Source organism: Lithobates pipiens, unplaced genomic scaffold (assembly GCF_037356315.1).
Source record: "Lithobates pipiens isolate NorthernLeopardFrog02 unplaced genomic scaffold, aLitPip1_a1.2 Scaffold_13, whole genome shotgun sequence".
NCBI lineage: Eukaryota > Metazoa > Chordata > Amphibia > Anura > Ranidae > Lithobates > Lithobates pipiens.
This window is the reverse complement of record NW_027507718.1, coordinates 500,520,666-500,536,911: the sequence shown is the minus strand read 5'-3', so window position 1 is coordinate 500,536,911 and position 16,246 is coordinate 500,520,666. Positions and strand designations below refer to the sequence as shown.

Here is a 16,246-nt window from a genome sequence, read left to right as displayed (position 1 = left end):
TTTGGAAATTTGGAAATTCAAAAACTTGGTAATTTGGAAATTTTTTAAATTTGAAAATACAAATGTTTTGATTTCCGAATTTTCTAAAAAATCAAAAAAATTATGAAATTGTCAGTGCATGTCTATTTGAAAGTTCAGGCTGCATTCATGCATGATTGCGGGTGGAAATCGCCAAGATTCCGCCCGCGATTTCAAATGGCTACAAAACGCGGGATGCGTTTGTGATGCTATTACTTCTTATGGCACCTCAATCGATTGTCATGGCACATCATAGCACGCTACGCTGTCGCCCAAAAGAACCTCATGTTTCTTTTTTGAGTGACAAACGACAGTGACAAGCAATTTATCATGTGACAATCACTGCGATTGGGGTGCCATTAGAAGTAATGACATCGTAAACGCCTCCCGTGTTTTGCAACAATTTGAAATTGCGGGCTGGAATTGCGGCGATTCCGCCCGCCATCATTTGTAAATGCAGCCTCTCTCCTGTGTTAGTGAAGGTGAACAGTAACAGCTAAGTGTCTCTTAGTAATGCCCTTAGCAACGTCAAGGTTAGATTTGCAGTCAGGCCACGGGAGATGCATAAATGGCCCAAGGGTATTATTTAATTTTAGTCAGGACAGCGCAGTTTGTTTTTATATACACACAGCCCTTATCTGCAGTTTTTTGGTAAAGGCGAGTTATTAATGTTTGAAACCACAAGAAGTTGTCACATGACAGCAAGTTGGCAGCCCAATCAGCAGCAGCCACGTAACAAAGGGGTGGGGATAATGGTGACATTATATACGGATATATTAGGTCAATGATGTCACCAACATCCCCACCCCTTTGTGTTGAAATTCACAGCCATGATCACGCAACAATATCCCACAAATCTCCCCCGCAATATAGGACAAGGTTGTTTTCAAGTGTAGAAATGCTTTTTGTTATAACAAACTGCTGAAATAAAGGTTTTGTGTTCGCAGCTCTCTTTAATTGATTGCAAGGCAAACTGAATAACACCCAAACCAACTCATTTCATCAGCTTCCTGCTGACTCCGCCCACTCTCTGGCAAAGACAGTCGGCCTGTGACTGTAATCTTGGCTCCGCCCACTCACTAGCAGCGTTTCGTCGGATTGGGCGACCCGTCAGATTTTGTAACGGAAGTGATGTTCCATCGTCGCCATCTTGCTACACCCCAAACTCCTCCATAGTAAGAATACACTGAAAAGGGTGGAAAGCTGATTTGTTACACTCAGTGGACGTTTGCATTTTCCACTTATTTTTAACAGTAAAGTGTGTTTATATAGTGGAATACAATACTTAGAACTCCGTCTGACTGGTTAGCTGTTGAATTTTAAAAGCAGCGGCAAGCCTGCTGATCTCACAGGTTTGCTAATCTGACAGAAGTTCGCTACTTTTAAAATTAAACATCTAAACCTTCAGACGGAGTTCTATGCACTGTATTTCACTATATAAACTCACGTTACTGTTAAAAATAAGTGTAAAATGCAAAATTCCGGTGGGTGTAACAAGATGTCCGCTTTTCCCTTCTCAGTGTAGCCTTACTAGTGTGGGGTGTAGCAAGATGGCGGCGATGATACGTCACTTCCGTCACACATTTTGACTGGTCGCCTAATCTGACGAAACATTAGCGAGGCGTCAGATTCTGTAACGGAAGTGACGTTACATCGCCGCCATCTTTCTACACCCCAGCACTCCTCCTTAGTAAGGATACAGTGAGAAGGGAAAGCGGACATCTTGTTACACCCACCGGATTTTTTAATTTTACACGTAATTTTTAACAGTATAGTGAGTTTATATAGTGAATTGCAGTAGTTAGAACTTCGCCCGACTGTTTAGATGTTGAATCTTAAAAGCAGCGGCAAGCCTGCTGATCTCACAGGTTTGCTAATCTGACAGAAGTTCGCTTCTTTTAAAATTAAATATCTAAACTTTCAGGCGGATTTCTAAGTGCTGTCATACACTATACAAACTCACTTTACTGTTAAACGTAAGTGTAAAATGAAAAACTCCGGTGGGTGTAACCAGATGTCCGCTTTCCCCCTTTATTGGTGTTTCCTTACTGTGGAGGAGTGAGGAGTGTAGCAAGATGGCGGCGACCAAACGTCACTTCCGTTACACATTCTGACGGGTCGCCTAATGTGATGAAACAGGGGCAGCCTACTTCGGAGCGGCCACGCCCCCTCAGCCAGCATCAGCTGCGGCGCTTATGGGGAGATCGTTGACGTCATCAGCGTGCGTCGGAGGATTGCGTCTTTCTTCAGTGCATGGAGCCGCGGTGGTAGCGAGAGAGCGGAGCGTGTGTTCCCAGTGTCTGGTACGTGTAAGTGCCTTATGTGACCGGGGAGGGCACGGTGCGGGTCTCTCTGCCTGCTGGTGTCCTTCTAGGACCTATCTAGGTGGGGGCGGGTGGCACACTGGAATACACTGGGGCTCATTGGCCAGGTGTGTGTGTGTGTGTGTGTGTGTGTGTGTGTGTGTGTGTGTGTGTGTGTGTGTGTGTGTGTGTGTGTGTGTGTGTGTGTGTGTGTGTGTGTGTGTGTGTGTGTTAAAAATGCTCAGAGATGCCTTTTTTTTTTTTTTTTTTTTAAATACTAGAGGCAAAAATAAATTGGGGCAGCCAGGTGGTTGCTGTGGGCAACGCCATCTATCTTGCTGCCCCCCCGGGCCTGTAGCTGTGGGCAACGCCATCTATCTTGCCCCCCCGGGCCTGTAGCTGTGGGCAACGCCATCTATCTTGCCCCCCCTGGGCCTGTAGCTGTGGGCAACGCCATCTATCTTGCCCCCCCTGGGCCTGTAGCTGTGGGCAACGCCATCTATCTTGCCCCCCCCGGGCCTGTAGCTGTGGGCAACGCCATCTATCTTGCCCCCACCCGGGCCTGTAGCTGTGGGCAACGCCATCTATCTTGCCCCCACCCGGGCCTGTAGCTGTGGGCAACGCCATCTATCTTGCCCCCACCCGGGCCTGTAGCTGTGGGCAACGCCATCTATCTTGCCCCCCCACGGGCCTGTAGCTGTGGGCAACGCCATCTAGCCCCCCCCCCCCGGGCCTGTAGCTGTGGGCAACGCCATCTAGCCCCCCCCCCCCCCCGGGCCTGTAGCTGTGGGCAACGCCATCTATCTTGCCCCCACCCGGGCCTGTAGCTGTTGGCAACGCCATCTATCTTGCCCCCCCGGGCCTGTAGCTGTGGGCAACGCCATCTATCTTGCCCCCCCCCCCGGGCCTGTAGCTGTGGGCAACGCCATCTATCTTGCCCCCCCCCCCCGGGCCTGTAGCTGTGGGCAACGCCATCTATCTTGCCCCCACCCGGGCCTGTAGCTGTGGGCAACGCCATCTATCTTGCCCCCACCCGGGCCTGTAGCTGTGGGCAACGCCATCTAGCCCCCCCCCCCCCGGGCCTGTAGCTGTGGGCAACGCCATCTAGCCCCCCCCCCCCCCGGGCCTGTAGCTGTGGGCAACACCATCTATCTTGCCCCCACCCGGGCCTGTAGCTGTTGGCAACGCCATCTATCTTGCCCCCCCGGGCCTGTAGCTGTGGGCAACGCCATCTATCTTGCCCCCCCCCGGGCCTGTAGCTGTGGGCAACGCCATCTATCTTGCCCCCCCCCCCGGGCCTGTAGCTGTGGGCAACGCCATCTATCTTGCCCCCCCCCCCCGGGCCTGTAGCTGTGGGCAACGCCATCTATCTTGCCCCCACCCGGGCCTGTAGCTGTGGGCAACGCCATCTATCTTGCCCCCACCCGGGCCTGTAGCTGTGGGCAACGCCATCTATCTTGCCCCCACCCGGACCTGTAGCTGTGGGCAACGCCATCTATCTTGCCCCCCCCCCCGGGCCTGTGGCTGTGGGCATATCCATATTCTTAAAGCAACCAATTAAATCCCATAAAAAGTAAAACATGCAAACCTCTATGAGGCTACTTTCACACCTGTGGTGGGTGCCGGTGGTAAAATGGTGCTATATTTAGCTCAGTTTTAGCAGCGCTATTAGGCCGCTAGCGGGGCAGCTGAAAGAGGCTCAAAACCACCCGCAAATCGCTGCTGCGTTGGCATTTTGCCGGTGGATTTGCATCGCTGCCCCATTGTTTTCAGTGGGAAGGGGCACTTTAGGAGCGGTGAATACACTGCTCCTATAGCGCTGCAAAGATGCAGCTTGCAGGACTTTTTTGACCGTCCTGCAAGCGCACCGCTCCAGTGTGAGAGCCCTCGGGGCTTTCACATTGGCATGAATTGAGCGGCTCTTTCAGGGTGCTTTGCAGGCGCTATTTTTAGCACTATAGCGCCTCGGTGTGAAAGTAGCCTAAGAGTGGAATACTGCTAAGTCCACTTTAAATGACTCCGGTGGTGCCAATGATGTCATAAAAAGGACTTTTGGATCCAAATGATAAACATGTGGAAAACCTTTCCCCATGGATGGCAAAGATCAGACAGCGTGGAAACAACATTGGATGGATACCTGATACAAGCCGTGGAAGGTGGTGAATCTATACAGAGCAGAACAGCCCGGTGGGTGGTGGGATGACTGCGGAGGGGGCCATGCAGCGTATCAGATGGCTCGGAGACGGGGCTGCAAGGCACAAGAAGTGTCTAGCCACTGGTTGGCAGGTGTGGGGAAACCGCCCGACCAAAAGCTGTGCAGGCAGTGGACCGGATGCCCAAGTGTGACGTCATGCACGCGGGGAGAGCACAGATCTAAACCAAGGCGTGGTGTACAGGAACAATGAATGGAACGCAAGCTGTGATGAGACTGTTGTCACACCTTTGACTTGACAAAGGGCAACGCCCGAAACGCGTCTTTAAGGTGCCAGCTCCAGCCTCTTTACAGTCTTCTTGCAGCTTGCGTTCCATTTGTTGTTCCTGTACATTTGGTATGAGCTTCGGTGTGTTCGCAGAGCCCGCCAGGAAGTCGGCGCAGCGTGGTGCTAATCACAGGCATTGAGACATTCCCCGATCTCTCTGCAGCCGCATATTGGGGCAATGTCCCACTGCCTGTGATTAGCGCTGCGCCGACTTCCTGGCGGACTCTGCACGCGGAGTGTGTGAACACGCCGGAGCTCACCCTTGCTGTACACCACTCCTCGGTTTGGACCTGCATTCTCCCGAGTGCACGTCACACTCGGGCGTCTGGGCCACTGCTTGCAGAGCTTTTGGTCGGGCTGTTTTTCACACCTGCCGACCAGCGGGTACACACTTCTTGTGGCCTGCAGCCCTGTCTCTGAGCCATCTGGTACGCTGTATGGCCTGCTCCGCAGCCACCGTGCTACAGTGACACAAATATACTTATCGCAAAGCTGTCCTATAGATTCAGTATCATTAGCTGGGCTCAAGATGGTAACTGAGAGCCGTACGGCTCAGAGAGCCATCAGGCATGAGCCGAGAGTGAAAAAAGGGATGACTTCCCTCCTGTGTGCACTTTTTATACTTCAATCATACACCATTCAGACCCAACCCCATTGCCAGCCCATCTAGACCTTTGACAAATCAATGTATTTATGGGGCAGTCCTCCTCAATATATTACTGTCCATCCTGCTGTTTTGGCCTCTAGAGGCAGCATTGTCCATATATCATGTTTACGTATACTGGGTCAATCTTCAATGCCTTTTGATCTTTGTAACCCATTGTCGTCAATTATCCTGGCCGCCATAGCCCTCTTTGATCACACCAGACGATCCAGTGCCAGGCTTTTGTTCAGCCTTGATGGAGGCCTGATCTCTGAATGTTCTGATATGCTACAAAGCTTTGGTGTGCAACTTGTCACGCTCCAAAGGCCACCTGTCTGCCTCAACCAGGAAGTGAAACTCCAGAAATGATATTAAACATGTTGCCTTCCAACATATCCTGCTTTGCGCTTAAAGGGTGCACATCACCCTTCTTCAGACACGGCTCCTATGGAACAGGCCATGACTGTCTTAACATTTTGTGCTTCCCAACACTGCTTTGACACCGAGTGACACACCACTGGCATTCTTCAGTTAGAGATTTCATGTCACCGTTCTGTGTCTTCTCCTTTACGGTATCTTCACGATGGTGGTGCACTACAGGCAAGGGGTGTCCATTCATTCACAACTCGCCAGCACACGCTCAGAGCAACATATCAACCAGCTTTCAGATACAGATTCTAGGAGGGCCTTACCCATATTATTAACCTAAAAATACACGTCACACTATACTGTAACATAAATCAACCCATTACCATAATTTATGCATATATATGTGACCCATTAAATTACTCATCCCCCTCACAACCTCCTATACCGCTTTGCGGGTCGGTATTAGGCAGGCTTGTTCACAGTGGCCTTTCCTACCGCAATTTTGGCACGTCGGCAGTATTTCAGGGCTCTGAATTGACAGCAAAGCCTCTAACTTGTACAGAGACCTTACCGTCAATTTGTCCCTCAACTTGCATAGATAAATGGGAGAACCTTCTCTATAAATATCGAGTCCAACGCATAACAACTTGAAACAATGACAAACCACAAAATTCCATCCCTGTGCCTGGTTTTCAGAGACCATGCACCTCTACCTATTGTTAGTCATGGAACTAAGGTGTTCATTGAACTTAACGTTACGTCGGTATCCTTTAGGGCAAAGAAACAAACTTGTCTGTCTGAAATAACACCCAGGTGTTTCCTTCCCTGCAATGATCTCTCCATCCACTTCCTCTTTAAACCATGTTGTCTTCCAACAAGCACTTTTTTTTTTTTTTTTTGTGGGATTTAATTGGTTGCTTTTGGTTTATATATTTAGTACCGCTCCTGGTGCTGAACTTTCACACAGCTGTTTCATGATCACTCGGCCAGTTCAGACATTTACATGGAGAGATCTCCTGGCAAGATCCTATAGTGCCAGACTTTGTTGTGTTTATCAATATCAATGTTCTTGCACACTGGGCCTGTTGCTATGGGTAATGCCATGTTTTTGTACGTCTCCGCCACTTACGGGAGCTGTCAGTAGCGGCGGAGGCGCTCGGGTCCTCTTCCACGCTTGGCGTGCTGCTGACTGAGGGCAAGACGGCCCCACGCTAGGCTCCATAGCATGGGAGGGTGGAATCGATGTCAAACGTCCCTTCTGCCCAATGTTCTTAAAGGACATCTGTTTTTTTTATTATTATTTTATTTTTCTATTGCATTTTAGTGTAAATATGAGATCTGAGGTCTTTTTGACCCCCAGATCTTATATTTAAGAGGTCCTGTCATGCTTTTTTTTTTTTATTTTTTTATTTTTTTTTTTATATTACCGGGAATGTTTACATTCCTTGTAATAGGAATAAAAGTGACGCAAAATTATTATTTTTTTTTTTTTTATGACAGTCACAAAATAAAATAGAGGGATGCCCCATCCTGCCGAGCTTGCGCCCACAAGCGAACGCATATGTGAGTAGTGTCCACATATGAACTGTGTTCAAACCACACATGTGAGGTATCGCTGCCATCGGTAAAGCGAGAACAATGATTTTAGCCCTAGACCTCCTCTGTAACTCAAAATTGGTAACCTGTAGAAATTTGTAAATGTCGCCTATGCAGATTTTTAAATGTAAAAGTTTGTTGCCATTCCACAAGCAGGCGCAATTTTGAAGTGACATATCAATTTACCGACGTAACATTCTTTCACAATATACAAAATAATTGGGCTAACTTTACTGTTATAATGTGGAAAATGGACCCTCGCGCCACTAAGTGCTAAACGTGAAATAAATCTATGTGCATAAAAAATTGAAAATATTACAAAGTATAATGAAACAACCTGTGGGATGAAGAAAGTGCAAGTGCTGCTAAATAATACAGAAATGCAGCGGGACAAAAATAGTAAACACAAACTATCACATAAATGAATAAAAATTAAGAGTCCTGCGCAAATCGTGCCACTGAAAAAATGGATAATATAAATGTGAAAAACAAGAGTCAATGGAATACTCATATAAATAAATACACCAATGAGTGTAGGTGTATGGTGAAAAAACTTGAGAAAGAACAGGACCAAATGTTCCAAAATATCAGGCTCTCAGAACTCTCACCTCAAAGAAGGAATAATCAGGCAAAATAAAGATGATCCCAATAAACTTCTCCTTTACTTCTCTGTGCACAATAACCAAGTGGTATAGACTTCTGCCACTAGAGGGCCAATTCAACCTCTTGTATGTAATACTGCAGCATTTGTATCCTCGTGGTATAAAACTTAAAGAGAACACAGAGGGGAGAGAGAGAGGGGACTCCAATAGTGTAGTGGTTTCAATAACTAAATAAGTTTATTAAGAGAAAGCAATAGACTCTCACATTTAAAAAGACAGTTCAAACAGATAGAGATCTGGCGTGTACCGCCAGTCTTACGTTAGTTCCGGTTTGTCCTACGGCCGCTGTGCAAATAAGACCGCTGTGCAAATACGGTATGACAAAATATTGCAACAACCACCATTTTATTCTCTAGGGTGTTCAAACTCCCAAACATTATATATTGTGTGGTGTTTTATTTATTTTTTTTCGAAGTCATTTTCTAGCAAAAAACAAAAACGGGTTTTAGTTGGTAAACAACAACTCTCAAAAGGAGGCTTGGTCCTGAAGTGGTAAAGTGTTTGTATTTGCGCAGCAGCTTTAAAAAAAAAAAAAAAAAAAAATCAATTTTATTCTCTAGGGCCTCAGTTTAAAAAATAAAATAAAAATGTTTTGGGTGTTCTAAGTCTGGTTTTATCAACCCGTGGTACATGCACCATGGGCAGGGGGTACACAGGGTTCTCTGCTCCCCTAGTCCCGCACACACACAGGCTTGCTGTAGCCTGTTGCTCAGTACTGTGCTACCAATGGGGAAGCGGTACGCCATGTGTGCAGGGGGGGGTATCAGGTCAGAGGCAGCTGCCAGGGGTCCTGTTAATGGCCTGGCCCCCATCGCACTGCCCGGAAGATGTTTCCCTGACCAGGGGTGGCCCCATGTCTTCCCGGCTCCTCCCCCCTTTCCAGCGCAACTCGGACGTCGTGCCTTCTGTGGCTCCCTGAAAAAAAGGGGAGTCCTGCTTGCTCAGGAACTACGTTTGCCATCGGTGCCTCCTATTGGTGCCCATCACTTTCTCGAGACAGGGGTACTTAGGACTTTTTTTTTAGACTCTGGTACTTTGCCGTAAAGGGTTGAGAAACATTGTTCTAAGTAAATTTCCAGCAAAATGCAGATTTTCACATGTATGTGGAAAGTGTCAGATTTGGCCTGAGTGGCAAGTGGTTAACTTGTTCCTGACCAGTGTAACTGCGGCAGGTTGGCTCCCCTGGGCGAGCCATTGTAGCTGTACGCCGACCGCTTTAAGAGCACAAGGGGGCACGACGACTGAGCCAGTGCGTGTGCCCGTTGGTCGCAATGTCCACCAGGCACCCACGATCTGTCCACCGTAATGTCGTAGTCCCGGTAAAATCGCAGACTTTACTAGTAAAAATGAATAATTAAAATGCCATAAATATATCCCCTATTTTGTATACAAATATACTTATTGCGATTTTAAATATGTAAAGGAATATATATTGACCTAAACTAATGAAGAAAGCTCTATTTGTGTACCAAAATTTTTGTTTGTGTACAAAGTCGCACCACTGCACAATTGTCATTTAAAGCGTCAGTGCTGTATTGCAAAAAAATGGCCTGATCATTTAAGGGGGTACATCCTTCTGGGGCTGAAGTGGTTAATGAATGCCCAATCTGTCCTGAAAACAAGATATAATCCACCTGGATTTACAAAGTAGTTGCAATGATCTGCACCATTTTACTAACACATGTCAAATTTGCAAAATTGGGCTTGGGTGTTTGAGGGTTGCCCCCCCCCCCTCCCCCCGACTATTAAAGGGTTAATCTTTGTGTCCCCACAAAACTACATGGTTTGATATACACCTTCTTTTTTAAATGGAATGTTTCACTCTCTTATGTTTTTTGTATAATGTCTCTTAATCCAGTTTAATGTATATTCGGTTATCCCTCTTCCCCGTTTTGCTTTATTTACAAAAGGAGCTGTATGCATTATAAATACCTCCTCCCTTCTCCTTCGTGTTTCCCTTTCCTGCATTTTTGCATTAGGCCCCTATCACACGATCGGCCCGCAAAGATCCGCCTGTCCATTTTTCAGGTGGATCCGAGCGGGCCACTCATTGTCTTGTATGGGCAGGCAGATGTCAGCGGAGATGTGTCCGCTAACACCCGCCTGCCATCTGATTCGTGAATCCGATGAAAACAGACGGATGGTAAAAGTTCACCATCCGTCCAGCGGATCAGATGGGATCAGAAGATCTTCCCATAGAGAACAGCGGGGCTCTGACGGGTCTGTCCCTGCACAGTGAGTGGAGTCGGACCTGTCATCTGCCTGCTCAGAGCCAATCCGCCCTGTGTGACAGGGGCCTTACAGATGTACACTACTGTCGTGGGCTGTCATCTAATCTATTTTCGACATCTTGTAAATTATCATCTTAGGGGAGCTGGTAGTTACCATTTCACTATTTTCAAGTGCATTTCGAGCCAAAAACCTTGTTTATGGATGGATTAGAACCCCTTTTGGGATTTTACATCTGTCCGGTGCTCTTTTTTTGGCTCATTTCAGGTCAAGCTGATGGCTATTTCACCCAGACAGGAAGTGCAGGAAAATCTGCTACAGCAGCATATACAATAATAACGTGACAGGGTCAGCAGGAGAGAGTCAGTGAAGCTAAATCTCATGAAAAGAGCCCCAGATGTCAGTAAAAATCTGACGGCCAAAAAGATGAGTTACAAAGATTTGTCTATTTAAACAAGCATCCAAAAAAATTGGGACAGTTCCAAGGTTTTGAAGGATAAGCCTGAGGCTGCAGTCACGCCTGGACAGAGTGGTTTTTCAGGTATATTTTTGTGTGCTTCTGCACATAGGCAAGTGTTTTTAGAAGAATATTTTACATGTGATACTATAGTCTTGCACAAAGCAACCTGGATCCTCCTCTTCTCGGTTCCCTCTGCATTGCTCCTGGCCCTTCCCTCCTGCCGAGTGCCCCCACAGCAATCAGCTTACTATGGGGGGCACCTGAGCCGAGCCACGGCTCCCTGTGTCCATTAAGACACAGTGCCGTGACCTGGCCCCGCCCCTTTTCTCTTCTTATTGGCTGACTGACTTTGACAGCAGTGGGAGCCAATGGCACCATGGTGCTGTCTCAGCCAATGAGGAGAGAAGTCCCGGGCAACCGAGACACTCCTGCAACATAGACCTAGAATCTATTAAGAACAAAAAAAAAACCTGCTTTTACAAACAATTCACCCTGCGTTTTGTTTTAGCCAGTGGAAAGCACTAGGGGGAGAAGACCAATTCTTACATGTTGAAAAACGACGGGTTAAAAAAAAATAGATTTTTTTTTTTTTGACTGCCATATTTGCTGATGCCCCCCATTCAAGTTTGAGGCCAAAAATGACAAATTCCCCCTCAAAAGTAGCTTTTGGAATGCCAGGTGTCGTGCTATAAACGCCTGAGCATTCGTATGTGAACAGCCACAAAACACCTGGGATTTTCTTGAGCTTTTGGTTGGAGCCCTGCTTTAAGTGACTTTTTTATGGTGTATATATATTTTTTTATTTTTATTTTTTTTTTTTTTATTTTATTTTTTTTTTTTTGCGCTTTTAAACCATGGGTTTAGTTCTTCAAGTTGTCTAATTCCCCAGCCTCACTTCTAACAACTATAAAAAAAAAAAAAAAAAAAAAAACTTTTTGAATATGATTTTATTCTGCCATTGTGGTTGTCCTTCTTTGGGGTGTCTGGTGTGGTGTTTTTATTCTTTCTGCATGTTTAGCTCTCTTTTTAGAGCATTGTTTCTTTTAACAAATTTTTTTTATTTTATTTTATTTTTTTTTTATTCTATACAAAATTTGGGGCATCTCATTCTAAAATTTCAAAACTGAGCTAATAGTTTTACGCATTGCAGAAGCACCCACACAGTTAGGACACCCAACATTGGAGGAGATTTATTCGTTCAAAGCAAACACACTCTTGCACACTGGTACTGACTAGTATTCCTGACTACTATCTTGGTGTGGCGAGATCACCCAGAAGTTCAGCCTGCTCCTTCCCTGCCACTGGGCCATTCACAAAATGCAGCACAGTAGGGAACCGTCTGTGAATCTTCAATGCCTGTATCCCTTGCAAGTAATGGCTGCAGCAGCACCCAAGAGCCAAAGGGAAAAATCGGGTGGGGTGCCGACATCGTGGGATCCCTGGACAGGTAAGCGTCCTAATATTAAGTCAGCAGCTACAGTATTTGTAGCTGTTGACTTTTAATTTTACATTTTTTCTGAAGGTGCCTGGAGCTCCTCTTTAAAGAGGAAGTAAACCCTGATGGGTTTACTTCCTCTTTGATTCCCTGCAAAGGTAAAGCATAATGGACTACTATGCATTGCATAGTAGTTCATTAGGTGTCGCTTACCTGACACAGGAGCCAGCGATGTCACCACTGTCCCCTGTAGTCTGGAGCATCCATTGTCTCGATGGGTCTCGCTGCTCCGCCGCTGTCATTTGATGAAACCGCAATGACGTCACTCCCGCTCATGCGCACGGGAGCCGCCACTCGCGGCATATCACCGTTAACAGTGGCGCGTTCAGTGCGCCTGTGCACCGCTGTCTACGTCGCATGCGCCGTAGACAGCGGTGCCTGTGTTTTGGCAAATATCTCCTAAACTGTGTAGGTTTAGGAGATAGTTCTTGGACCTACAGGTAAGCCTTAATCTAGGCTTACCTGTAGGCCAAAGTGGTTTGTAATGGTTTACAACCACTTTAAGCGGTTAAAGTAAGAGCCCACCCACCACTCTGTAAACTTTTTAGTTCTGTTTTAACACTAAATCGGGCCTACTAATTTTTCTAGTATTTCATCTTGGATAGCGTTGGGGAGGTTTTCACCATCTGCCATTGCTGATGTAGTCTAAAAATTAATACTAGACTCTGAATTTTATTTTTATTCATTGATTTGTTTTGAAACAAGATGACATGAAAATTATGGTGTATAAGCAAACGGAGCTTTATTGGAGACTTTTTCAATGGACGCGTCTGTTCAGCATCTTCCAAATTTGTCTTCTGACAAGTTCGACTCTGAAATGCTTCTTAAATCCCAACCATACCCATATCTAAATACTTCTTACCATAGAGTTTGTGGATTATACCTCTGACAAGCAAGATCTTTCAGACTGTTTTTTTTTTTTTTTGTATGATAAAGACTACATTACATTTTTATTCATTGCGGACACTCATCTGCATTCTTCGTCTGCCCTTTTTCAGTAATCGAAGTTGACCCCCGTGGAATTCATGGCTGCTGTCATCTACCGAAGATTACAAAGCGTGGTTTTCCAGGCGGCTGCCGTCACAACTTCTAAATGGGCGTGGAGTAAATCTCCTGTTCAACTTGGAAGAAGTTACCGTTTTCATTCAACCAACCACTCTAACGGAAATGAGTTGGGTCATCAGGAGTCTCCAGACGCTAATGAAGCCATTACAAATGCCGGTCAAGTAACTGACAATGGGAAAGAAAATGAAGTTTATTCCTTCGATGATTACCCAGAATTTCCTGTAACACGAAGAAAGACGTATGCTCCTAGCTTGCGATTTTTAACTAAGGATAAAAAGGTAGTCTTGAACCTAGATCACGGAGCGTCGCCTAGATATAGAAAACATCCTAAGAACAGTTTGTATGATGATATAGAAGTATATAATACTAAGCAAGTTCCCAGGGCTTTTCAGCAGCATAGACCAGAATACAAATTGATGTGCTACAACTCGGAGCGTCTTATGGAAACCTCCACTGAGGAAGCTGAGAGCATTCTGCAAAGAGTTGGTGTTGGCCTCACACCCAGTGAAGTTTCAGAATTCTTAGAAAAACTTAGTTATTTTCCTAAAAAAAATCTGGTGGATGTCCAAAATTTTTATAGAAAATTGAATATACTCTGCAACTACAGCGTTTCAAACCTTCGCTTGTACACAAACTCAGAAATCATTAGGATTCTTGGTGCTTTTGTACGTCTTGAAATTTCCACAAGCCACCCCTTGCTAAAAAAATATGAGCAAGAGTTTTGTCTTAGGGTATGGAATTTCTCTACCAATGAGTTGTTGGTCGTGGCAGATAGTTTTAGGTATATGAGTTTTAACGTGCCAAAGTTCTTGGACATCATGTACAGCTGTATGCAGCTACGTTGTTTCGAATTAAACTTGCCCCAGCTAATGCAGCTGATATATGTTGTCGGTGAGGGGAGGCACATGCCACCTGATTTACTAGAGAAAATTGAGCCAATGGTTCTGAAATATCATACGTCCTTGAACCTCGAAGAAATCGGTATGGTCTGTCTTGGCTTTTTTAAAACTGGAAACGGGTTATCAAACGATCTCATGAAACGATTTGGAGATATCTTAGTAGAAAATATAGAGCAAATTGGCAATAATGCCTTGGTGAGTGTGCTTAAAATGTTCCGTTTCGCCCGTGTAATCCATATGCCATTTCTCAGGCAAGTTGGAAAAGCTGCCTCTAAACGTGTACCTGAAATGGCAATGCAGGCTATCATGCACTGTGTCTTGACCTTTGCTGCATTGCACGTATTCGATGAGGACCTCATGGCTGCTGTAGCCTTGGCTATACCCGATAGGGTTTCCTACTGCAGGACCAAAGACCTTGCTAAGTTCTTGTGGTCTTTTGGTGTCTTCAAATATGAACCACCAAATTCTGATCTCTTCTACTCTGTTCTAATCAACCAAATCCGTAACATTCTGGAGAAATTTGAGCGCTTTCCTGAGCATTTCCTTACTTGCTTGATGGGACTTGTTTTCTGTCAACAATTTCCACTCGATCTGATCGATGTCGCCTTGAGTAAGAAGTTTATCTTGCAGTCAACTAAAATAAGTCTGTACGATCTTAAAAAGGATCTCTTTACTATTGCTGTTTCTGTGGAAATAGAATGCCCTCAGTACACTGGTAACACTATCTCATCAGAATTTCGCAAAGAAGTAACGGACATGCTTGTGGAACTTTCCTCCCAGGACATTTATACAAAAAGAGAAGTGATTGAAGCTGGAATAATGTTGAATGAAGTTTTGGGTGGACAGCAGTATGTAAAGGAACATATGATTTTGCCTCATACAAGGTCCAAAGATTTTGAAGTCCACTTGGATATGAATGGGAAGCCTGTTGCTATTAATTCTGTTGTTGCGAAGCCTGCCCGACCTTTCATTAAATCCCGTCATGTTAAAATCAGTGATGACCTCATAAGTAAGTTAACAAATGCCAGCTCAAAGAATAGTGACGTTGAGAATCCCAACATTGTTGAGGACTTGTCCAACTGTCCAGGGGAGAAGCGTGAAGATACAACTTGCCACTCTGAGGTCATCAAGTTGGCTATCCAGGTTACCAACCACAATTATTACCTCTGCTATTCCAAACAACTTGTGGGGCTCCATGCTTTAAAAAGACGTCAGCTGCGTAAGCTGGGATACGTAGTGGTCGAAGTGCCCTACTGGGAATGGTTTCCTCTTGTAACTCGTACAAAGCCAGAAAAGCTGGCCTACTTGCACCATAAAGTGTTTAGCTCTGTTCAGGTTAAATGATGGAAACTTGTGTTTAATAAAATGGTTTATATTGTAGTACTGTGATCATATGCCTAGCATTACTTAAAATATGAAGGTTTGAGTTGCCTATTTTGCCACACCTTATTTGCTTTACATAAGTAGGAAGTTCTAAGTCTCTCTCCATTGACATTCCTCCCTCTTTCCCAAGAAAATAGGGGCCAGTTATATCACTGCACGAGTAGAGCTCCAATTTCTGGAGTTGGGGAAGTAATTTGGCCTTGTTGGATAAGTAGATTTTGGGCCTCGTTCACATGGGTTGTATACATCTGTACCCTGTGTAAGGGGTGCTCTGTGCAGGCAATTCCATTGCTGTCAATTGAGATGCAGCAGCTGCATGGACACAGCCGCTGCTCCAAATCTGACATGTGTGCCCGGTGTACACAGGCCCAAAACTCCTGTCTGTGCTCTGGGCCTTGCATAGATGTCGATTCGGAGCAGTCGCTGTGTCTGTGTAGCTGCTACATCTCAATTAACAGCTATAGGAATGCACGGGACATCTGTGCATCCTTATGTGGGTACAAAGAGCCCTCACGTGAGTACAGATGCATACAACACGTGTGTGTGTGTGTGTGTGTGTGTGTGTGTGTGTGTGTGTGTGTGTGTGTGGGGGGGGGTTGGGTGGGTGGGTGGGTGTTTTTGTTTCCCTTTTTTTTTTCTTTTTT

At 45.6% G+C, this 16,246-nt stretch overlaps 2 protein-coding genes across 2 annotated transcripts in view; both read left to right on the top strand.

The window, feature by feature from the left end:
* Nucleotides 1-2,189: 2,189 nt before the first annotated feature.
* FASTKD5 (FAST kinase domains 5) lies at nucleotides 2,190-15,599 on the top strand. Its single transcript, XM_077478027.1, has 2 exons — nucleotides 2,190-2,321; nucleotides 13,254-15,599. Exon 2 carries the CDS (start codon nucleotides 13,281-13,283, stop codon nucleotides 15,561-15,563), a length of 2,283 nt encoding a protein of 760 aa, XP_077334153.1. The 5' UTR covers nucleotides 2,190-2,321; nucleotides 13,254-13,280; the 3' UTR covers nucleotides 15,564-15,599.
* The window catches only part of UBOX5 (U-box domain containing 5), a 54,145-nt gene continuing 40,104 nt past the window's right edge, over nucleotides 2,206-16,246 (top strand). The window contains exon 1 of the mRNA XM_077478028.1: nucleotides 2,206-2,321. The gene's annotated coding sequence lies outside the window, so the exon portion shown is untranslated. The remainder of the gene's footprint in view (nucleotides 2,322-16,246) is intronic.